This window comes from Ovis canadensis, chromosome 7, assembly GCF_042477335.2.
Source record: "Ovis canadensis isolate MfBH-ARS-UI-01 breed Bighorn chromosome 7, ARS-UI_OviCan_v2, whole genome shotgun sequence".
Taxonomy (NCBI): Eukaryota; Metazoa; Chordata; class Mammalia; order Artiodactyla; family Bovidae; genus Ovis; species Ovis canadensis.
The window spans coordinates 39,961,666-39,987,042 of NC_091251.1; the positions used below are offsets into that span (position 1 = coordinate 39,961,666).

At 40.2% G+C, this 25,377-nt stretch overlaps 1 protein-coding gene across 1 annotated transcript in view; it reads left to right on the plus strand.

Annotated features, from left to right (window-relative positions):
* The window catches only part of FMN1 (formin 1), a 435,744-nt gene that overhangs the window by 74,566 nt on the left and 335,801 nt on the right, over positions 1-25,377 (plus strand). The window contains exon 2 of the mRNA XM_069595979.1: positions 23,329-23,507. Within this exon, the coding sequence (XP_069452080.1) occupies positions 23,329-23,507 (179 nt within the window). The remainder of the gene's footprint in view (positions 1-23,328; positions 23,508-25,377) is intronic.

A 25,377-nucleotide genomic window follows, 5' to 3' on the forward strand; every position in this document is an offset into this window, starting at 1 on the left:
TGGTGTGATCACTCACCTAGAGCCAGATATCCTGGAATGTGAAGTCAAGTGGGCCTTAGGAAGCATCACTACAAACAAAGCTAGTGGAGGTGATGGAACTCCAGTTGAGCTATTTCAAATCTTAAAAGATGATGCTGTGAAAGTGCTGCACTCAATATGCCAACAAACTTGGAAAACTCATCAGTGGCCACAGGACTGGAAAAGGTCAGTTTTCATTTCAATCCCAAAGAAAGGCAATGCCAAACAGTGCTCAAACTACCACACAATTGCACTCATCTCACGCACTACTAAAGTAATGCTCAAAATTCTCAAAGCCAGGCTTCAGCAATACATGAACCGTGAACTTCCAGATGTTTAAGCTGGTTTTAGAAAAGGCAGAGGAACCAGAGATTAAATTGCCAACATCCGCTGGATCATGGAAAAAGCAAGAGAGTTCCAGAAAAACATCTACTACTGCTTTATTGACTATGACAAAGCCTTTGACTGTGTGGATCACAAGAAACTGTGGAAAATTCTGAAAGAGATGGGAATACCAGACCACCCGACCTGCCTCTTGAGAAATCTGTATGCAGGTCAGGAAGCAATAGTTAAAACTGGATGTGGAACAACAGACTGGTTCCAAACAGGAAAAGAAGTACATCAAGACTGTATATTGTCACCCTGTTTATTTAACTTCTATGCAGAGTACATCACAAGAAACGCTGGCCTGGATGAGGCTCAAGCTGGAATCAAGATTGCGGGGAGAAATATCAGTAACCTCAGATATGCAGATGACACCACCCTTATGGCAGAAAGTGAAGAACTAAAGAGTCTCTTGATCAAAGTGAAAGAGGAGAGTGAAAATGTTGGCTTAAATCTCAACGTTCAGAAAACTAAAGTCATGGCATCTGGTCCCATCACTTCATGCGAAATAGATGAGGAAACAGTGGAAAACAGTGTCAGACTTTTTTTGGTGGGGGGGCCTCCAAAATCACTGCAGATGGTAATTGCAGCCATGAAATTAAAAGACGCTTACTCCTTGGAAGGAAAATTATGACCAACCTAGACAGCATATTGGAGAAGGCAATGGCAACCCACTCCAGTACTCTTCCCTGGAGAATCCCATGGACGGAGGAGCCTGATGGGGGGCTGTCTGTGGGGTCGCACAGAGTTGGACACGACTGAAGCGACTTCACTTTCACTTTTCACTTTCACGCATCGGAGAAGGAAATGGCAACTCACTCCAGTGTTCTTGCCTGGAGAATCCCAGGGACGGGGGAGCCTGATGGGCTGCCATCTATGGGGTCGCACAGAGTCAGACACAACTGAAGCGACTTAGCAGCAGCAGCAGCAGCAGACAGCATATTAAAAAGCAGAAACATTACTTTGCCAACAAAAGTCCGTCTGGTCAAGGCTGTGGTTTTTCCAGTAATCATATATAGATATGAGAGTTGGATTATATAAAGAAAGCTGAGTGCCAAAAAAATTGATGCTTTTAAACTGTGGTGTTGGAGAAGACTCTTGAGAGTTCCTTGTACTGGAAGGAAATCCAACCAGTCCACCTTAAAGGAAATCAGTCCTGAATATTCACTGGAAGGATTCATGTTGAAGTTGAAACTCCAATACTTTGGCCACCTGATGCAAAGAATTGACTCATTTGAAGAAACCCTGGTGCTGGGAAAGATTGAAGGCAGGAGGATAAGGGAATGACAAAGGATGAGATGGTTTGATGGTATCACCGACTCAATGGACATGAGTTTGATTATACTCCGGGGGTTGGTGATGGACAGGGAAGCCTGGCATGCTGCAGTCCATGGGGTCTCAAAGAGTTGGACATGGCTGAGCGACTGAACTGATCCTGAATATTGTCAAACATTAGAGTGAAAAAGAAATGGGAAGAGAAACCCCAGTGTGATGGGTTGTGTGTACTTGTCCTCTTGATGTTATCTGGAGTACATGACTGGATAACTCTCCTCAGAAAGTGATCTTCCTATTCTGTTAAAATAGAATTTTTGAAATTTAAATTTATTTATTTTAATGGAAGCTAATTACTTTACAATATTGTATAGGTTTTGCCATACATCAACATGAATCCGCCACGGGTGTACACATGAATTTTAATTTTTACAAAAATTATAAAAATATTCTATAACCATTATAGGAAAATACTAAAAGATTTGTAGGCATTGAAGAAAAGAAAACCTTCTATCATCACAGTCCATAGAAAAATTACAGTTAAACTCTGCGTTTCTGTTCAACTTTTCTATTATATAAATTCCTACACTTGATATATAGGTTTTTTTTTTGCTTAACATTTTATAAACCTTTTCCCATATTTTTAAACATTTTGTAAATATTGTTTTAATTATCCTGAACTATTCTATGTAGAGAATTGGGTCATCCATTTACTATCATCTACCTAATTTTGGATCCTTGGCTTATAATTTTTTGATGTTTGAATAATGTGACAAACATTTTTGCATAGCATGTTTGCATTCTTAAATAATTTCTTTATAGTGGATTTCTACAAGAATTACAGTATCAAAAGAATGACTTAAATGTGCATTTTAATACTTATTATCAAATTGTCCCTCCAAGTTGTGTTCAGTATTCTCCCACCAGCAGAGTATGCATGGACTTATTTCATCTATTTATTCAGCAAATACTTAACAGAAGCTTGCTGTATCCAGGTGCCATATGAACTATTGGGGCTGACCTAATGAATGTGGCAGGCACTATGCTGTTTTTTAAGAGAGGAGTGCCAATTCTACTGCTCTGTTACCAACACTGCATATTTTCAGAGTTTTATCTTTCAGACTTGATGTGAGAATGTTGTATTTTATTGTTCTTCTAACTTGCATTTCTTTCTTTACTGGTGATGTTGAACATTTCTCCATATTCATTGGTCATTTTTCTTATTTGCCATTTGCCCATTTATCCATTAAAGTCTTTTTTAAAAAATACATGAAAACTCATGGATTTTCATGTTGTCTTTTCACAGGGACTGCACAAGTCTTATTTACATTAGAGTGGTCAGAGACACTTATTAATTTAAATAAAATATTTTAGTCCATTTGTTGCTAAATCGAGTACCCAACTTCATCTTGAAGGAAGCACTAAGTGTTAATACTCCTTGAATGATCCCTTCTTGACTTTGGGGGTAAGAAATGAGATGTAAATGGTGTTAGAGTTATGGGGAGTTTACTAGGTTATTTGGTTTTTTTCCTTGGGCTAATTGTGGACCTTAGGACCTCTTCAGTATTAGACTAGATAACTCTTTCCTTGTTCTGAGAACTGATTGATCATCTAGAAGATTCGTATTGGGAGGCAGAAAGGGTAATCAATACTGTAGGGTGAGGTCACTGACAGGGGCCAAAGACGAAATCTGTGAAATTTAGGATAAATCGCTTAGGGGTTTTTGCCTAGATTTACTAAGACAGAGGAGTTGTTTGGGCAAGTGATGCCTCTTTGGCGTCTCTTTGAAGTGGCCATGTAATGAATCAAGAAGAGGGCAGTTAAATCCCTCTCAGTGAGAAGATCAAAAGAGGAATGGGATACAGTTACATGTTAGGAGCCAAGGGCTATCAGTTGACCTTTCTGAAACCTGGGGAGAGGAGTTTGGATAATTGGGAAAATTTTTTGTTGCAAAGGGAGTTTTTTTTATCCTTTCATCCCTTTTCCCCCTTCTCCTTATCTTCAGTTTTTCCAGGCCTGTTGCTTAATTTTCAACATTGTATCTCATAATTTCATCCTTGAATCTGGCTTTTCTTGAAGAGCAAGGAAAGTAAAATAATCACATTCTCTTATGAAAAAAATCTTTGAATTCATTCCCTTTTCTCCTGTTTGCCATTATCTCCTTTCCCTACTTACAAGAGTTAAAAGGTATTGGAGGGGGGTGTGGAAAAAAAGGTATAGGGGTGATTCACACCTACTGATGGTTTCAGCATATCTTTTAGCTCTCCCCACCCCCATCAAATCTTTTACCAAAGATTGAGTTTCATATGTCTCCTGTTTTAGGTTGACAAGGACGCCAGTGAGTATAAGCTGCCCAAACGTGAGCTGACAAAAGAATCAGAGGGCTTAGTCAAAGGATGGGCAAACATATGGCACCCTTACCACCACTCTTCCCTCCCATGTCAGGAAAAGCAGTGCTAATCAGCCACAAGACCCTTTCCTACTGAGCCTGAACATGGCCTTAGAATTCTTGCCAATGTTGCACTCTAGTCATTCACTCCCAGTATCAGGGCACCCAAGCTGAAACCTGTTTTCTTTTTTTAATGTAAGATCTGGCTCCTTAATGTAAGATCTGCTTTTGAACTGTGGTGTTGGAAAGACTCTTGAGAGTCTCTTGGACTGCAAGGAGATCCAACCAGTCCAATTCAAAGAAAATCAGTCCTGAGTATTCATTGGAAGGACTGATGCTGAAGCTGAAACTCCAAAACTCTGGCCACCTGATGCGAAGAACGGACTCATTGGAAGAGACCCTGATGCTGGGAAAGACTGAAGGCAGGAGGAGAAGGGGATGACAGAGGATGAGATGGTTGGATGGTATCACCGACTCGATGGACATGAGTTTGAGTAAACTCCGGGGGTTGGTGATGGTCAGGAAAGGCTGGCGTGCTGCAGCCCATGGGTTCACAAAGAGTCGGACACAACTGAGCGACTGAACTGAACTGAACTGAATGTAAGATCTACAAACAAACCTCTAGGGCTTTAAGTGTTAACTGTAATTGAGAAGTAACCTACATAAAATATCTTTCATATACTAGCATTTCTCTTTTCTTTCTCTTAAAAGAAGGACTACCATAATGCCATCTGTAGAGAATAAAATCTGATCTGAAAACTGGTGTTGCTAAAACCAACTTTGTCTGAGACTTAGTTATATGATTTCAGGAAATGCTAAGTGTTAAGGATAAAATATTTCAGAGAGAAAATGTTGGCCAAGGGGCAGTGACAAGAAATCTTCTTTGTTGGAAGTATATTTGAGCATATATCTGAACGATGTCAGGAAAACAATGATGTGATGATCTGGGGGACAACATTCCAGCAGAAGAAACACCAAGTGTAAATGCCATAGGCAGGAATGTGGTTGGCTTATAGAATGGCAAGAAGGTTGAAATGGCAGAATGAATGAAGTGAATAGGGACAGGGGAGAAAGGTGGGTGGAGAAAGAGGTAGGCAGGGGTCAAATCAGGTGAGGTCCTTTAAAGCCAAGAATTTGCCTTTTCTGAAAACTGTGATGGGATGCCATTGTAAGATGTTGATTTGAGGAACTGTATGACATTTTAAAAGATCCTTGGATGCTTTGGGATAATATTATGGGGAACAGCAGTGAAGAAGTGAAAAGAGCTGGGAGATTATGTCAGTTGCTCATATGAGAGTAGATAGTGGCTTGGATTGGTTGGTAATAATATGCCAGGTGTTCAGATAGAGGGTACTATTTAATACCTGATCAGATAACTCTTGTTCCTAACAGTAATGTGGTATGTGGGAGAAAGAGAGGATTCAAGGATGAAGCAGGTTCTTAATTTTAGAAAGACTAGATATTGATGCCATTTGACTAAGTGTGGAACACTGAGGAAGGAGCACGTTTAGAATGAAAATCATGAGTTTGGGATCCATATTTCATGCAGTGAGTCATTGATGCCTTTCTGAGACAGGAGAGTGATAGGTCTGGCTGGATACATTAATTTGGGAGTCATTAGAATTTCAGTGGGCCTTCCCTGGTGGCTCAGATGATAAAGAATCTGCCTTCAGTGAAGGAGACCTGGGTTCTATCCCTGAATCAGGAAGATCCCCTGGAGAAGGGAATGGCTACCCTCTCCAGTATTCTTGCCTGGAGAATTCCATAGACTGAGGAGGCTGGCAGGCTACAGTCCATGGGGTCGCAAAGAGTCAGACACGACTGAAGCAACTAACATTTAAACTTTTGAGGCTAATTGAGGTGATCAAGGGAGTGGGTGAAGATGAAGAAGAGGGCTCAGTACAGATCTTTGGGATGTTGAAACATTTAGAGCTTTGGTTCTCAACACAGTAACATCTGGCAATGTCTGGACACATTTTTAGTTGTCACAACTGACAGGAGAGAGGAGGGCGAGGTGCTACTGGTAACCAGTGGACAAAGCCCAGAGAGTCTACTAAACATCCTATAGTGCACAGAACCTTCTCCCACGATGAAGAATTATCTGACCCCAGATGTCAATGGTACTAAGGTTAATAACCTGGAGGTAAAGTGGAGGTCGGGGGGCAAGAAGCCAGCAAGAGTGAGTAGTGAACTAAGAGGAAAATTGGAAGAGGAATTTATTTGGAAAATACGATGGTATTTCATGAAGTTAAGGAAGATTTGAATAACTGAGGCGTGGGCCAGGTGGCAACCACAAAGCTCTGCTTGTAAGCAGGATTTCATAGGTCTTTCCTATCATTTACATAACCCAGATCCAATGACTTTAAGTCTCTTTTAATTTCTTGTTCCCATTTTTTTTTTTTTCTTTTTGGCAAAAAAAAAAAAAAATCAAAAACAAAAACATTGACATTAACTTGGGTCAGGTTGCTATTTGGGGCTTCCCTTGTAGCTCAGATGGCAAAGAATCTGCCTGCAATGCAGGAGACCTGGGTTCAACCCCTGGGTTGGGAAGATCCCCCAGAGAAGGGAATGGCAACCCACTCCAGTATTCTTGCTTAGAGAAATCCACGGTCTCAAAGAGTCAGACACCACTGAGCAACTAACACACACACACAGGTAGCTATTTTATGATCAGTCACTTCTGAAAAATCCCGACCACAATTGCTGTTCAGAGGCTCCCCCTTAGATTCTGGGAGCTGTTCCCAGAAAAGGGAGAAGAGTGAAGGGACAGGCCAACCTTCTAGAGATGCCTTCTAGAAATCTCTCCTTTATGTTATAGATGTAAACATCTGTACATCCAGGTAGGTCCTTGACAGCTTTGCTCTAGTTCTATCGTGTATAACCACAAACGATTCCTCCTTCCCTGGAGATAACATAGACCGGTAGTTACTGGATCCAGAAGTGGTGTCATGGGAACCCTATTCTTTGAGTTCACAGTCACTGGATAGTGTTCATTTCTCCTCTTGTCCCGTCATACTCCATTTAAATGTTTTGCAACTTATGAATCAAATGAATATTTTTATTGCAATGAATATATCATGCATATAGAAAAGAAACCCCTCAAAAAGGAGGGGGGAGACAAATAAAAAGTTAACAGTATTAATTGAAAGGATAAATAGGAAGAATTAATCAGTCTCTAGATATCCCAACAGTATGTTAGAAAATAGAGGTTTAGTCCCTGTTTACCTAATCACAAGGTCATAAACTACACTGAGTCTTTCCCCATTCATTTCCTGTTTCAAGTTATTCTTGCCTTCAGCCAGCATTCCAGCAGGTCTGAATTCCTCTGGGGTCTGAACCTTTTTTTCTGAGGGGTCTCAACCTTTGCCAGTACAGCCTAGATAATATTACAAGAGTCACCTGTTAACCTATCCCCCAGATTCCTCTTATACCCACAGAATCTCCAGCAATCCTGTTTCCATCTAATGGGATAAATCATGCTGGCTGTTAAGCAAAACCCTACCACCTTTTGCTTGTTTTTTTCCCTGGTAGAAGCTCAAAATGGTCCAGAGAAAATATGTTTCTAATTCTGGGAAATGACTCCTGCCCCGGACACCTGCCTGGTGCATTTGGCAATGAAACAGTCTGAGCACTCAGACCTTTGGGCCTAGACTCATTTATTAGGCACCCTCAGTGCCTAGTCCCCTGTATGGGCAGATGTGAGGCAGCATTTTTTATCGATCATCAGAACAGAGCATGTACTTGGTGATTTTGGACAGCTCCCCAGCTTACAAATGCTGCCTCTTAGGGCAGCTCCACTGTCTGAGAATCTTTGGAGAGGGTCTCACTCATTTAATACAGAAACCATCACAATGAGATTTCAACATTCTTACTGTTTTTCTTTTCTTTTAATGGAACAAATATTAAGGCTCAAATTCACATTGTTTTAAAAATAGAAACTATTTTTTAAATTTCTGCAGAGAAAAATGGTATAAAATCCCATCAGCAGAGTAATACCTTTGTTAATCTAAATAAAGTTATCCAACTTTTCCTTTACTGTTTTCTCTTTTCAGTTAATTCACATTATCCTTGATTCCATGGCAAATTATAGAACTATTTGAGAATTAAATTAGCTGGTAGACATTGCTGCAGGAGTGAAAGTGAAGTCGCTCAGTCGTGTCCGACTCTTTGCGACCCCATGGACTGTAGCCTATCAGGCTCCTCCGTCCATGGGATTTTCCAGGCAAGAGTACTGGAGTGGATTGCCATTTCCTTCTCCAGGGGATCTTCCCGACCCAGGAATCGAACCTGAGTCTACCGCATTGCAGGCAGACGCTTTACCATCTGAGCCACCAGGGAAGCAGATACATATTACTCGTTTCCCTAGTAATTGTGGTTTCATTTCCTTTTATTCTCAAAGGCTGACGCCATCATGGGTATATCTCATGTTTTAATCGTGTATTATCTCCCCTAACCTCATACCAGGGTGGTTGTGGCTTTCCCTAGGAATTTTCTGCATCACTATCATTGACAGATATTGCTGTCATTTCAAATGAAAGACAAGAAATGATTTGGTGCTTTTGCTCATTAGCAACAAGTCGGTGCAGTGCCTCATATTATTTTAAATCATAAGTTGTGAAAATTTGTCAAGAAAATCTAGATCTGTGTTTGTAAATAAAATGCAAACCCACAGTGAAAACCTTACACCTGAAATACCTCTCAGCACAATTCAGTCTAATCCTCTTGTCCTTCTGAAGCCATTATTGACAACCTTGTGCTTATTTATAATTTCTCAGCAGTGCTAGACTCAGAGGTTCCAATTCTATTATTTGTTTGGTGGAATCATTCCAGGGAATATTTATCATGAACTTGAGTGTATTGATAAGTTCTTCTTAGGTGAAAAATATATGGCGAGCTCAATTCTCTTCTTAGTATAGATTTAGCCCACTTTATGGATCAATTGCTTTCCTGAAAGATTTGCCAATGAAATTAATTTTCTTCTATTAAATTGATTTTTCCACTGACATGTGTTTTAAATTGGAGCTGTGTTTTCTAGTAAACAATAGCCCTAAGGCATAGTAAAATCACATTTGAGATTATAACAGTCTCCTCGTTGTGGGGCGGGGAGGCAATTTTCAGATAGTGATAAAATATGAAAAACAAGTTATTAAATTGAAGATGATTAGGATTAATTTTACCTGGAGAATCCCATGGACAGAGGGGCCTGGTGGGCTATAGTCCATGGGTCGCAAAGAGTCAGACACAACTGAGCGACTCTGGGCTGGGTAGGATTAATTTTATGTTTTAAATATAAAGGAAAAGAAACTATGATAACTTAGCCAAACAAACCATTTTGAAAAGACCCTGACTCCTATAATACTCCATATGAAATTCTTTTCGGTGGCTTAGATTTCATTTGCTGCTGCATGCTTTTTTTTTTTTTTTTAAATTTTTTTTCCTTTTGGGCATATACTAGCTTGAAGGGAAAATGAGAAACAGCTGAAATATTTCAAAATGAATCAAATGGAACATGAAAACATATTATTGAACCATTCATTTGAATTTAAAAGCGAACCCTTTGGAGAAATGGAGTTCTGCCCCATTCTTCCTTTTTGCCTTGTGGGGTCTAATTCAGCACCAAATAAAGAGAAATCATTCTAATACCAAGTGTGTATATAGTGTTTACAGCATTTTAGTTCCTCAGTTCTTAGAGACTGCCCTGGAAGTCCAGTAGATAAGATTCGGTGGGTCTAATGCAAGGGATGTGAGTTTGATCTCTGGTTGGTGAACTTAGATTGTACACAGCTTGGACAAATAAATATTCTCCTTTTTAAACTATAAATTATTCTTTGATGGATAATAAATCTTTTGTCTATTTAGTTTTGGCTGTGCTGCGTCTTCGTTGGTGCATGGCCTTTTTTCTAGTTATGGAGAATGGGATTCTCTAGGGCTTCCCTGGTAGCTCAGAGGTTAAAGCGTCTGCCTGCAATGCGGGAGTCCCGGGTTCGATCCCTGGGTCAGGGAAGATCCCCTGGAGAAGGAGGTGGTTGCCGTGGTTTCTCTTGTTGCGGAGCATGCGCCCTAGGGCAGGCGGGCTTCAGTAGTTGCATCACATGGGCTTGGTAGCGGTGGCTCCCCAGCTCTAGAACACAGACTCAGTAGTTGTGGCGCATGGGTTTAGTTGCTCTGAGGCACGTGGGATCTTCCCGGATCAGGGATCAAACCCATGTCTCCTGCATTGGTAGGCGGATTGTTTACCTTTGAGCCACCAAGAATGCCCTCTAATAGAGCTTGAATAACAAAATGATTATTCTTCTAGGATAGATTCACACAAGTCAGGATTTAGTGATTAAACGATAAGGACGTGTTTAACATTTTAAGTAGGTAGCAGCTAACTTTTTCTGTCAAGAGTCAAGTAGTAAATATGTTTTACTTTGTAGGCTAAGGCTTCTTCTGTGTGGCTTCTTCCTCCCCCTACTCTTTTCCCCCATTCTCCTCCTCATCCACTACCTCCTCTCCCTGCCTATTCCTCCTCCTTCTCCCCCTTTAAAAATGGAAAAAAAAAAAAAAAGCAAAAGCCATTCTTAGCTCACAAGCTGTAGGAAAACAAGCTGTGTGCTATATCTGACCCTTGTGCCAGAGTTGTCCACCCCTGTTTCAGATACACATTGCCAAATAGCTTATCAAGGATGAACACCAACTTACTTTCTCACCTCGGAATTTTTGAGAGTATTTGTTTCACAGTACATTCTTTGTATCATTTTAATATTGATATGAGGACATTCACTGTAGACTATTTTTCAAAATATGCAGCTTTAACATTGATTCCTGTTTCTTTGATTGCAGAAGTTTAATATTCTAGGCCCAGTTCAAAACATTCTATTGAAGACATTCACTTGGTGAGGCACTGAAATAAATTAGATGCATCTTTAGTGTGTGAAAACTTAAAGTGGTCAGGGAGCCTTCTTAGCTTTCTGTCTAATGCACCATGACTGAGTTCCCTTGTTGGAAACCTCCCTCCTCTGGGCACTAAGATCTCTGAACCCACCAAGTCCAATGTTGCAAGAATAGGAAGTTAAAATTATGCAAGCGATTTATTAGGTCTAATAATGTGAGGGGGCCCCTCTCACTTCTACTTTTGGTCTCCAGACCCTTATGTTCTGGGAAAAAGAACACCAAATTTTTCCTTCTAGTTGAAAGCATATACTATATCTTTGGGGTAATTGCAGAGATTTGTGACACCATCAAAGCTTTGAAAGATACAGGGGTGGTGACTCATACTGCACTCCCATTCAAATTCTCTTTTGGCTAGTGAGAAAACAGATGGTTTTAGAGAATGTCTGGATTATTCTAAACTTAATTACATGGGGATACAACTTGCAAGTGATATTTCAGATATGGTATACTTCCTGAGTATATCAACACAGCCTGTGGGAGCTAATATTCATTTATTGATACAGAAAATGCTTTATTTTCATACCAACCAACTCATCTTCTTCTGGAAGGAATAGCAGTGTACTTGTCACTGCCTTACTTTAGGGTATGACAGTTTACCTTTTCTCTGTCATAAAGTCTGAAAGGAGTTTGATCATTTTGATAGCTCTTAAAATATTATGCTGACCCATTACATTGCTATTATTTCATTTGGATATGGCAAGCATCAGATAGCAAGTGCCCTAAATGCCTTAATAATACAAAAGCATGCTAAAAGGTAGGACTTAAACCCCATTCCTGATTCTTATTACTCTATCAGAGTCCTGGCAGAAAACAGAGTGTATGCACTGGAAAGTAAACTTAATAAAGAGATTATGTCCAGATCAATTATGAAAACCAGCATGAGTTTGTGAGGTTCCTAGACACTAGCAAAAAACCCATTATCAGCCCTAGGTGGATGAAGGGGGAAATGGCAGAGACAGTGTTATAGTAAGCTGGCAAGAACTGGAGGTATGGAACAGGGCCAGGTGGCAAAGATATGGTTGCTAAAAAAAGCAGCCACCTTTAAAAATCTTGATCTAGCAGGTCAAAAGTGACACAAACTCTTTCTCCTTTTGCTCCCACGTCCTTGCTATTTACATGAGATGTCCTCAGCTGTCTCACAGTCATTGGTTGTCCATGCTAAGGTCTGGAGATTTAAAAACTTTTTGGAAGTTCTGAGTGCTCGTGAAAGTTAATTTTTCTTTAAATATATTCTGTCTCTCCTAGACCCCCGCTCCTAATTTTACATACATTAGACTACTTGACAATGTCCCATAGGCCACTGGGGCCCTTTTAATTATTTTTCAGTCCAAAAATCACCTCTTAGCTATGAGCCTAGGCAATTTTGAGGCTCACTTCATTTGTTGTACCTCTCTCAAGGATTACAGTACTTGCATTGCTTGCTAGCAAATATCTAAAAATAGTTATTTCCTATATTTTGCTTAGTTTTCAGTTGTTTATGGCAGGAGGCTAATTCTAGGCTTTGGGTTCAGAACCTAATTCTCCTACTTGCTGTTTGACCCTGGGCAAAGTTAATGTCTGTATTTCATTAGTTTTACATCTAACTTGCAGGATTATTGTGAAGATTCTCAATAATGTACAAAATATATGAAGTGTGTGATGCATAGTAAACACCCTATATGTAGGACATAGCTTACCCTTAGGAAAGTGAATTTTTGGAGAGAGAAAGTGATAATCAGGCCTCAGCTAAGGTTGCTGGGATAAAATGCTGGGCTTCTCTTCAGTACTAATGCCTAGGGGAAGAAGGGAGATAGAAAAACTCTGTGTCCTAAGACACAGAAAAAGGGGTTCATTTAAACAAACCTGCTGTTTCTAGGATGCTGCTATTTAGCTGATCTGCTGAAAAAACTCATCGCTTCAGTTCCAAATCATTGAGTGGTCAAGATAATCTCCAAAGCTTTCTGGCTAGAAGGACAAAGGTCACTGACAGATGACTAGACCAGCCTGATTGGCTCTGTGACGTCAACTATTGGTCTAACAGCTGAGACAGGGCTAAGGCTCAGGTGTTGTTGTGCAGTTGGTAAGTAATCTCCAACTCTTTGCGACCCCATGACTACAGCATGCCAGGCTTACCTATCCTACCCTATGTCCTGGAGTTTGCTCAAACTCATGTCGACTGAGTCGGTGATGCCATCTCATCCTTTGTCATCTCCTTCTCTTCCTGCCGTCAGTTTTTCCAGCATTAGGGTCTTTTCCAATGTGTCGACTCTTCGCAGCAGGTAGCCCAAGTATTGGCCGTTCAGTTTAAACATCAGTCCTTCCTATGAATATTCAGGGTTGGTTACCTTTAGAACTGATTGGTTTGATCTCCTTGCTTTCCAAGGGACTCCTAAGAGTCTTATCCAGCACCATAGTTCAAAAGCATCAATTCTTTGACACTGAGCCTTCTTTTTAGTCCAACTCTCACATCTGTATATGACTACTGGAAAAACCACAGCTTTGACTATATGGACGTTTGTTGGCAAAGTGATGTCTCTGCTTTTTAATATGCTGTCTAGGCTTGTCATTGCTTTTCTTCCAAGGAATAAGCATCTTTTAATTTTGTGGCTGCAGTTAGTGTCCACAGTGATTTTGGAGCCCAAGAAAGTAAAAGCTGCCACTGTTTCCACTTTTTCCCCGTCTGTTTGCCATGAAGTGATGGGACCGGATGCCATGATCTTTGTTTTTGAATGTTGAGTTTTAAGTCAGCTTGTTCACTCTACTCTTTCATCCTTATCAAGAGGCTCTTTAGTTCCTCTGCACTTTATGTCATTAGAGTGGTATCATCTGCATATCTGAGGTTGTTGATACTTCCCCTGGCAATCTTGATTCCAGCTTGTGATTCATCCAGCCTGGCATTTCACATGATGTACTCTGCACACAAGTTAAATAAACTGGGTGACAATATACATCCTTGACATACTCCTTTCCAAATTTTGAACCATTGTTTGTTCCTTGTCTGGTTCTAATAGTTGCTTCTTGACCAGCTTATAGGTTTCTCAGGAGACAGGTAAGGTGGTCTGGTATTCCCATCTCCTTCAGAATTTTTCACAGTTTGTTGTGATCGACAGTCAAAGGCTTTAGCATACTCAATGAAAACAGGTGTTTTTCTGGAATTCCCTTGCTTTTTCTATGGTCCAACAGTTGATGACAATTTGGTCTCTAGTTCCTCTGCCTTTTCTAAATCCAGCTTGTACATCTGGAAGTTCCTGGTTCATGTACTGTTGAAGCCTAGCTAGAAGGATTTTGAGCATTACCTTGCTAGCATGTGAAATGAGCACAATTGTATGGTAGTTTGAACATTCTTTGGTATTCCCCTTCTTTGGGATTGGAATGAAAACAGACTTTTTCCAGTCCTGTAGCCACTGCTGAGTTTTCCAAACTTGCTGACATGTTGAATGGAGCACTTTAACAGCGTCATCTTTTAGAATTTGAAATAGCTTAGCTGGAATTCCATCACCTCCACTAGCTTTGTTTGTCGTAACGCTTCCTGAGGCCTACTTGACTTCACACTCCAGGATGTGTTCTCTAGGTGAGTGACCACACCTTTGTTATCTAGGTCATTAAAACGTTTTTTTTTTTTTTTGTATAGTTCTTCTGTGTATTCTTGTCACCTCTTCTTAATCTCTTCTGCTTTTATTAGGTCCTTGCTTTTTCTGTCCTTTATTGAGCCCATCTTTGCATGAAATATTCCCTCTGTATCTCTGCTTTGTTGAGGAGATCTCTAGTCTTTCCCAGTCTACTGTTTCCCTCTATTTCTTTGCATTGTTTACGTAAGAAGGCTTTCTTCCTTCTCCTTGCTATTCTCTGGAACTCTGCCTTCAGTTGGATGTATCTTTCCTTTTCTCCGTTGCCTTTTGCTTCTCCTCTTTTCTCAGCTATTTGTAAGGTCTCCTCAGACAGCCACTCTGCCTCCTTGCATTTCTTTTCTTGGAGATGGTTTTGGTCACCACCGCATGTACAATGTTGTAAACCTCCACCCATAGTTCTTCAGGCACTCTCTCTCTTAAATCTATTTGTCACCTCCACTATATAATCATAAGGGATTTGATTTAGGTCATACCTGAATGGCCTAGTAGTTTTCCCTACTTTCTTCAATATAAGCCTAAATTTTGGAATAAGGAGCTCATGATCTGAGCCACAGTCAGCTCCCAGTCTTGTTTTTTGCTGACTGTATAGTGAGTGAAAAGGCTTAGGTGGGAATTCTGTAATCTAGCAATTTCTTTCAGAATTTAATATTAGAAAAACTTTTGTCCGCCCACAGAATTAGTGATTCTTCTTTTTGGTAATAGAGGTGAGATAACTAAATGCAGCTTCATTCTTGCTTTATAAGGACACTCAAAACCATATTTTGTTCTTAATATCATAAATGTTTACCTCTAGAATTAGCATATATGCCTTCTTTTTTTTTCATTGTATTGCTCTTTTATGTGTATTCATTTTTTTGTGAATTTCTCAAGATCATTTCTTTTTAGAGAGATTTTAAAAAAACTTTGATTATATATTTTATCATTCAAGGCTTAGTTTTTGTATAACCTTGGCTATTAAGATAATTAGCAATTATGTCATATCTCTTCAAGAGTTGGGTTTCCCACTGGTAGAAATATCCCCATAATAACTGGGGCAATGTGACTAAAAAGAAAAGAAAGGTTATTCAAATTTATTTATAATGAATACTGTAAGAAACACATTTATTCTTGTTCTTCAGTAATATTTTTTTAATAAGCAAGTATATTCCTCATGACCAAGCAGACCAAAATGTATTGATAACCTAGGCATTTGAAGTACCAATATCAGTTTCTTTAGCATTTACTATATGCGAATGGACAGAGGCTCTTAATATCTCAGTGAACCTTACAGCCTTCCAGATTTGACCCTTTCTTGATCTTTTCTGCACCAAACCTTACTTAAGTTCTCCTCCTCCTCCCTTGTATCATTTCTAAAGCAGAGTGACTCGGCAGCATTTGTGCTTTTTTAAATACACGTCGCTGTTTTCAGGTGTTAAAATATCCAGTATAACTATAGCCACGGTTCAGCTTCCTGGAGTGAGTAACATTTGCTTCTCATCTAACATTTGTAGTCTCTACAGTAAAAGGTCATGGAAGGAGGTTAATGTACTAATCATAAAAATAGATTTGATGTGCCTCTTTAAAAAGCGATGTCATCTATAGCGATGCCTATACATAATTTCAGTCATGCTCTAGTCTCCTGTGTTTGAACTTCGGGAAAATGTGTCATAGTGTGTCTATGAAGTGCCCCGAGGAGCTGCACTTTCTAGAGATGATCAGCCACTTTCTGAGAGCTATTGCATTTGATGATGTGAAGTCTATTTTTAGAACTCGAACAGATTTGGGATCTGCTGCACTGGAGTGCTACTGTGAATTCTTATGAGCTTAATTTTTCTTCCCTGTATCTTCTTTGACAAAAAAAGAATAGCCCTTAACACAAGTATGTGATGTGTAATATGCTTTTGTTGTAAACAGCTTTCTTCTTCTTCTTCCTTTTAAATTAAAATAGGATCTTGTTTTCATACTCCATCAATTGATCACCCTGAGTCCATGAAAAGGTTTCCGCAGGAAAACGACTTTGAGCACAGCTCAATATTAGGCATATTTGTATTATGTTCATCTTACTAATGAGGAAATAAAGATTCAAGGAGGTCTCGTAATTCCACTAACATCAAAACAATTAGTAAAGGTCACAGTTAAGACTCAATCCCAGCTATCAAACCATTCAGATCTCCTTCTTCCTCAGACTTCCGTATTCCCATCTGGGAATTGACAATAATGCCCTCCTCTAAACAGCATGAAAGATTTCCCTGGAACCTGGATTTTAGTTCTGCCTTTGCCACTATCTGGGTATGTCAGAAATATTACAATCTTCCTGGGTTTCTATTCCCTCAACTATAAAATGAGCAATAGGGAGGGGAGATAAATAAGATCCCTTCTAACTCTAAATTATATTTTGTTTGAATTTGCACATAATCTTAAAGATCCAAATAACACTGCATTTGTTCGATGGACTTGGATGCTTTCTTCATAGATTCTGAAACTGATATGCCTACTCCTCCATCTGTCTTACTTCTGGATCTACCATAGCCTTCTTTGCCTCTGGACACTGTCCACCTGTCTGTCTGCGCTCATCATTTCTCTCTATGTACTTCTTATGAGGAGAGTTAGAGGCTGAGCTGGATTAGTAAGATGCTTTCTCAGAGTTGTGTCTGCCTGGCTGGTTTAATGACATTATATCATTCAATATTACAAGGAATGAAAACTGGGACAGTGGGATTGCCTAGGATTGATCTCTAATTGACAGATACCAGCCATGAGACTTTTGCCAAAGCTCCATCTTCCTAGACATAGACATGAATAATTACACACAGGCACATACCCTCTTTACAAGTATTTAACAATGTCACTTTCCATTAGCTGCACATTTAGATAGCTGTCTCTCTTGCTTGTAAGTACATGTTTGAATAACATAACGGAAGACAACCTGTTTCCCTTTACATATCAGTTCTGATATTCACGGTTGAGAAAATTTCACCTCTTTGGACTTATTTTAAGTCAAGTATGATGGATTGCCTTGGGAGCTACAGCATAGGAACAAAACTCATGAGAGTTTCAGGCTGAGGGTTTTTTCTTTCTCTTCTCCTTTTGGAGGCATAATACTCCATCACTGCTGTCAAGTGAGGGCTCAGTATGATGTGCAAATTAGAGGAGAAAGGCTGAAAGCCACTGTAATTTTGTTCCTTAGAGATTTTTGTCCAGATCTGATTATACAGTATGTTTGCATACTTCTCTTTGGACATTGGGGTGTGTGTGTGTGTGTGTGTGTGTGTGTGTGTGTGTGTGTGTGAAAATTAAAACCAATGCCTGGTAAATAAGGTTATCGTTTTTAATGAAATGTAGTTTGTGTGTAGATTGTGGTATGAATAAGATTATGGGCATGCTGTGATTTTTCACTTGATATTTTCAAAACCTAATACAGTGAATATTTTCAGTACAAATTATAAAAGAAACATATTGTAGCCTTTTAGTCCTCTCAGCTGAAATGGTTTGATTTTTAAAAAAAATAGGTATGGTGTTTCTGGTGGGGACAGATGATAGAGTGTATAAGGCAGCTATTTCAACATACAAAACTCAAATCTTGGTGGCTCAGAGCAAATATTTATTGTTTTCGTTCATTGGTCTAAGAGTTGGCAAGGTTCACTTGATCTGATCTGAGTTCAGCTGTGCTGGCTCACAGGGTTTGGGTCTGCTCTGTGTCTAAGTCCAGGCCCCCTAGACGTGCTTATTTTCTGGTAATGGCAGAAACACAAGGCAGCGTGTTAAAACACACAACGCCTCTTCAGGTCTTGGCTCAGGACTGGCACACTGTCACATCGGCCACGTTCATTTTCCCCAAACAAGTCACAGGGCCACATCCAGCATCCAGGGACTCGGTGTCCATGGACCTGGGGAAATATATGACATCTGCATCAGTGGGAGAAGCTACAAAAGCAACTGGAAAGGCCTTGGGTGAATAATCACAGTGAAGTGAGAGAGTAAAGATGTGGGAACAATAAACCAGTATATCTTAGGTAGGGAGACTCACTCCACTGGGGAAGCTGGGCTGTGGAGACCGCCTCCAGTTTTAAATGGCACATCACTTTTCTTTTCCGTCTGCTTCCTTTGTACTGATAATTGACAGCAAAATCCCAGTTTGATGTTGTAGGTTAGCATCAGGAAGTGCAGCTCATATGGGAAAAACACAGACTTTCAAAGTGGTCCCAAGGTAAGTTGCCCTTCCTGTACTGTGACTGTGCTGTATGTTGTATTAACAGATGGTCAATTGTGGAATTAACCTGTGTGTGTATGTGTGGTCCATCAAGCTGCTGAAATGATTTTGAGAAACAAAATAACTAATAAATACTGAGGAAAAATTAGATTTATAGTCTGTGCACATGAAAGGGGGAAGACATGATTATGTTGATAAGGCTGTTTTAAGCTTTTTGTAAAATGTTCCATGAAAATCTAACACCTCAAAATCTATTTGCATTAGAAATTTAAGTGATATTTGACTGTTGTGACAGAATATACTTACCTAATTTCAGATAGTTTTTATCTCTCTATATTAAATATATTCAGTTGAAGAGAGTAGTATAGACATGCCTATTTTAGTAGGCATAGACATATGCTGTATTTTTGACTGTTCAGAAAATGAGTTGATATTATTAAAACTTTTCAGACTTGAGTTTAATATATACCACACATATATATATATACATTATTTTTTAATATTCTTTTTCATTATGGCTTATCATATTGACTACAGTTCTCTGTGCTATACAGTAGGACCTTGTTGTTTATCCATTCTATAATAAATATAATGAAATCGGAGGTTGGGGTTTGCAGACCATTATACACAGAATGGATATACAGATCCTAAGGTATAGCACAGGGTCCTTACTATATTCAATATCCTGTAACAAACCATAATGGAAAAGAATATTTTCAGTTCTAGGCAATGAGACTAAAGCAGAAGCCTGACAAGAGATTTCTAGAAACGTTTCTCTTTCCTGCTAAATGGTAACAACAGCTCTGGCACTGACTTTTCTCCTCATGCCTAGAGATGGAACAGGCATCTTGGAGGCAAGAAACAAAATGCCAGCCTATGATAATGATGTAATAGAAAGCCAGAAGGATGAATCCTTAAGCTGTTTATCAATGCCAGCAACCAACCAACCTCCCTGCAGTGTTCCTACTATAAAAAATAAATGGGCTATCCATGCTGGCTCAGCGGTAAGGGTTGCGCCTACAATGCTGGAGGTGCGGGTTCGGATCCCTGGGAGGAGGTGGCGACCCACTCCAGTATTCTTGAAGGAGGGTCACAGGGACAGCAGAGCCTGGCGGACTGCAGTCCATGGGGTCGCAGGGAGTGGAACACAACTGAGCACATATACATAAATAAGAAATAGATAAATGGCAGATTTGTGAGACATCTTAAATAGTGGTTCCTGATACTTGTAAGTAGATTCAAACTAATATAATTTTTAGAATATATGAAAATGCAGTGTGTTAGCGGCTCGGTCGTGTCCAACTCTTTGTGACACCGGGGACTGTGGACTGCTGGGCTCCTCTGTCCATGGGATTCTCCGGGCGGGAGTGCTGGAGTGGGTTGCCATTTCCTCCTCCAGGGGATTTTCCAGACCCAGGGGTCAAACCCACCTCTCCTGCTTTGGGGGGCGGGGGTGGATTCTTTTCGTCTGAACCGCCAGGGAATCCCCAGGGATATTATGCAAAAACAAATAAGCCTATAACCATAGAAGATAAAATCAGTGAGAATCTAATATCAGTTAGCTGGACAGAAAACAAACACTTCAAGAGTGTTTTTATATGAATGAATAAGAAAATAGATGGTCCAAAATAAAAATTTGTTCTTCATTAAACTATTGTCTTCTTTGACAAGAAAAAAAAGAGAAAATATATACATATATGAATAACTCAATCACTTTGCTCTACAGCAGAAATTAATACAACATTGTATATCAATTATACTTTGATAAAAATAATAGAAGAATTTATTAGTTTATGTCCGTTCCAATGGTGAATTTGTCTTGTGTCCTCGCCTACTTTGTCAGACTTTTGAGAACTGTTTTGTTACCTATTTCTGCTGTTGGTCTTTCCTGTCCTAACAACCTTTCCCCAGATTACTACCCATCATAGTTTTACCCTGAGTGTTTGCTTCATAGGGATATTGTCTGGTTAAAATTAGGTATTAAAAACTGGTCCTTCATAATTAAAACTGTTTCTAATATGAACTTACTTTCCATTGTTTCTGCCTAAACTTCACATTGTCTTTCCCTCTGCGTAAAGTGAGCTAGATTGCACCCCACACCTGCTTCATGCAGTGGTGGACAGCCACGAAAGGTGTGTAGATGCATTTCCATGGGCGTCTATATTTTATATAAGGACACGAGGTCCTTATCCTTGTGGGAATTTACCACTCTCATATACCTAAATGATGAACCACTCACCAGACAATGTGCCTTTGATGATCAAGGTGTCTTACCTTAGTTGTGCACAGCATGTTCTTTGTGATGTATACAGCATGTTTTATGTTGTTTTGTCAAACTGTGTAAACTGTACCCAAAGCCAGAAGCTATTCCAAAATAAAAGTGGAAAGTGGAGGGTTTGAAATGAGAGGTGTGATTAGTAATGAATACATTTTGAAGACAAAGTAACTAGGTTAGAGTACACCATAAATTTTAAAAGGCTTATGTTCTCTTTTCTTGCTAAAAATGAGGGGGGATGAGCTAAATAAATAGAACTTATCTAAACAGAAATATTCTAGGAGAGGGATAAGCTTTATAAATGGAAATGAAAAGGGGTCCACACTTTAGTCTCTTCATCTCTTAAAGCATGGCCGGCATTGCCCTCTTATTGGGGTCACCATGAGTATACAGGAGGAGCTTAGTAGACTGTCTCCTCTCTGAGGTTCTTTTAGGCATTATTCCTCCCTGTCTTCTGAGCAGGAGTGGGGGCCACTCTGTAGCACATGAGGCCCTCAACAAGGGCCCAGAAGAAAGTCTGTCTGGAGACACTAGGTAGGAAGAGGCTTGTGGAAAGAATGAGGCCAAGTTCCTGAAAAGACCCTCATTCTAAGACACCTAACTCAGGTGAAGAAAGAGCTTAGTTGTAGCCTTCTGGATGCGCATGTCTGCAGAGTAGATGCCCAAGGCCCTGGACCTTCATTTTCTTGGTTTTCACTGCAGTGTTTTGGGGACAGCCTGCCAGAGGGCAACTGTAGAGACACTGTGACCTGTATCATCTTTCAGTTTTAAAGTGTGATTAGAAACCAACCGACCCAACAGGCAAACAGAAAGCAAAACCTTGGGTGTTTGCAAATTTTCTCCTGAAATGCTACTCTAATATAAAGGAGAAGTGTGTTATCCCACAGTCCTTTTGTTTGCTGACTTACTCGTGGCTCAGATTACTTGTAAGTCAGGTGTTCAGCATGGCTGAAGTCATTGGGTGGCATTGGATCCCTGCCAAAGAGACACTGTTACAAGGATTATGTGTAATAAACACCCTATCACATATCCAGCAGTCATCTCTATTGCAAAAGTACACTGAGCCTAAACTCTTAACTTCTGCCTGGTTGCTTAATATTTTGCCAAGTTTGCTTACCAGGAACTAGAAAAGGTCTAGGAACCTGAGAGCCCTGTGGGACATTACGGCTCATTTCCAAACTCTATTCAAATGGAACACTGGTGGCTTGTGACATGTTTAATGGGTATCCCTTTAATTGGATTCTGTGGTCAACTAAGTTTGGAAAATCCTATTATATAGAGTTAAGTTTCTTTACTAAAGGACACCTCAAGGTCTTTAGTATTCTAACATGAGTCGTGGCTCTGGGGATAAAAGCTACATGCTCACTTGACCACAAAGTCCTTTTATTGTAGGAGAGGTATCGCCATCTCAAAAATGTCAGGCAGAGACCATGGAGTCTAGTCATTAAGAGCACACCTGCCTGTATTTGACTGCCTGGGTTCAGTTCCTGGCTTTATCATTTACTGATCTTAAGCAATTTGCTGAACATCTTTGCACTTCAGTTTTCCCATCTAAAATGAGAACCCTAATGATACCTACCTATAGAGTTATTTTGAAAACCAAAGAACAGGGTTAAGAACCGTGCCTGACACATAGTTGACTATTATTGCCCGAACATAATTCAAAGAAGAGCTAGCTTAATACTCTCATTCTGGAGATAGGAAAGTGAGTTCCAAGTAGTGCACTCACGTGGGTGTCACTCATTCAACACACTGACCAAAGGCCGGCTATCCCCAGAAATGAAGATGAAGCGGATGCAGTTCCTGCCCTCGAAGAATACACACTAGTGACTTTGTTCAGGTGATACCTTTTGCAAGTAAAGCCAGCTTCTAAGTCAGGAGTCCAGGACTCCTGACTTCTGTCCTGCAGCCTGTCCTCTGATTCTGTTCTCAGAGAGAATGATCTGTATAGCCTGACTGGTAAGCAGGAATAGGGAGCACTGAGTACAGCGAACAGACGTATTTTTTATATGCCTTGGATACGAGGGCATATATTTTAATTCATTCTGAGTGTGAATACTTAAGATAAGCAAGAATACTTAAGATAAGCAGAAAGAATACTTAAGCACTTTTGGGGGAAAGCAAACCCTAAAAATATAACCTAGAAAGGGAAGTAAGAGGTAGTATGCAGTGGCCCACATAAGAGTCCCCAGAAATGGCTGGCTTGATGGATTGTCACCACTGTGTGTCACTCATGGTCTTCTCTGCTTTGGTCTAGGCATCTCCTCTGAGGGCTTTGCCCGGGACGGCTTCAGTGAGCAGACAACAGCTAAGGACCTTCCCAGCAAAGATGGAGGTGCATGGGTCCTGGCTTACAGAGCAGGGCCAGCCTGTCCATTTCTGCTCCATGAGGAAAGAGAGAAACCCAACAGAAATGAATTGCACTTGGATCTCCATGTGAGTAGAAACCTTTGTGTTTGTGCTATGACTCTTTGTATATAATAGAGACTCATTTAATATGCATTTAACATAAAGTGTGTCTGCGAGGCAGCTAAAGCTGTCTTTTGTGTGAGGGTCATTGTCTAAAAATCAATCAGCTGCAGAAAACAGATACACGTTGCTGATTTGAAATTTGTGCACTAGCAAGTGACTGTGTTTACACAGTCGTGTAAATATCTGAGCATTTATAGAGTACTCTGCTAACACCGCTTTGCAGCCTAAACCTTATTGTGTGAGACACCATTTGCCACTCCTAATAATCTTCTAAAAATTTGAGAACATACAGTAACTGACTGATACGATCTGGATCCTCCAGTGAAATTCAAATAGCCTGTCTTCCACATTCCTACACCTTCCTTTCTCTGCAGCCACTCAAATAACAGGTGAACAGTTTGGCAGGAAATCTGCCAAATACTGGATGACCTGTTAAAAAAACAGCTTTCTCTTTCCCATTCTTTTACGGCTTCATTGACACAGAAGCGCTGACTGACCTATACAAAGCAGAGGGCTGGGTTTTACCTACTTCCACATTGTTCAGTTCAGTTCAGTCGCTCAGTCGTGTCCGACTCTTTGCGACCCCATGAATCGCAGCATGCCAGGCCTCTCTGTCCATCATCATCTCCCGGAGTTCACTCAGACTCACGTCCATTGAGTCCGTGATGCCATCCAGCCATCTCATCTTCGGTCCTCCCCTTCTCCTCCTTCCCCCAATCAGAGTCTTCTCCAATGAGTCAACTCTTCTCATGAGGTGGCCATAGTACTGGAGTTTCAGCCTTAGCATCATTCCTTCTAAAGAAATCCCAGGGCTGATCTCCTTCAGAATGGACTGGTTGGATCTCCCTGCAGTCCAAGGGACTCTCAAGAGTCTTCTCCAACACCATAGTTCAAAAGCATCAATTCTTTGGCACTCAGCCTTCTTCACAGTCCAACTCTCACATCCATACATGACCACAGGAAAAAGCATAGCCTTGACTAGATGGACCTTAGTCGGCGAAGTAATGTCTCTGCTTTTGAATATGCTATCTAGGTTGGTCATAACTTTTCTTCCAAGGAGTAAGCGTCTTTTAATTTCATGGTTGTAATCACCATCTGCAGTGATTCTGGAGCCCCAAAAGAATAAAGTCTGACTCTGTTTCCACTGTTTCCCCATCTATTTCCCATGAAGTGATGGGACCGGATGCCATGATCTTCATTTTCTGAATGTTGAGCTTTAGGCCAACTTTTTTGCTCTCCTCTTTCACTTTCATCAAGAGGCTTTTTAGTTCCTCGTCACTTTCTGCCATAAGGGTGGTGTCATCTGCATATCTGAGGTGATTGATATTTCTCCCTGCAGTCTTGATTCCAGCTTGTGCTTCTTCCAGCCCAGCGTTTCTCATGATGTACTCTGCATAGAAGTTAAATAAGCAAGGTGACAATATACAGCCTTGACATACTCCTTTTCCTATTTGGAACCAGTCTGTTGTTCCATGTCCAGTTCTAACTGTTGCTTCCTGACCTGCATACAGATTTCTCAAGAGGCAGGTCAGGTAGTCTGGTATTCCCATCTCTTTCAGAATTTTCCACAGTTTCTTGTGATCCACACAGTCAAAGGCTTTGGCATAGTCAGTAAAGCAGAAATAAATGTTTTTTCTGGAACTCTCTTGCTTTTTCCATGATCCAGCAGATGTTGGCAATTTGATCTCTGGTTCCTCTGCCTTTTCTAAAACCAGCTTGAACGTCAGGGAGTTCATAGTTCATGTACTGCTGAAGCCTGGCTTGGAGAATTTTGAGCATTACTTTACTAAGATGTGAGATGAGTGCAGTTGTGCGGTAGTTTGAACATTCTTTG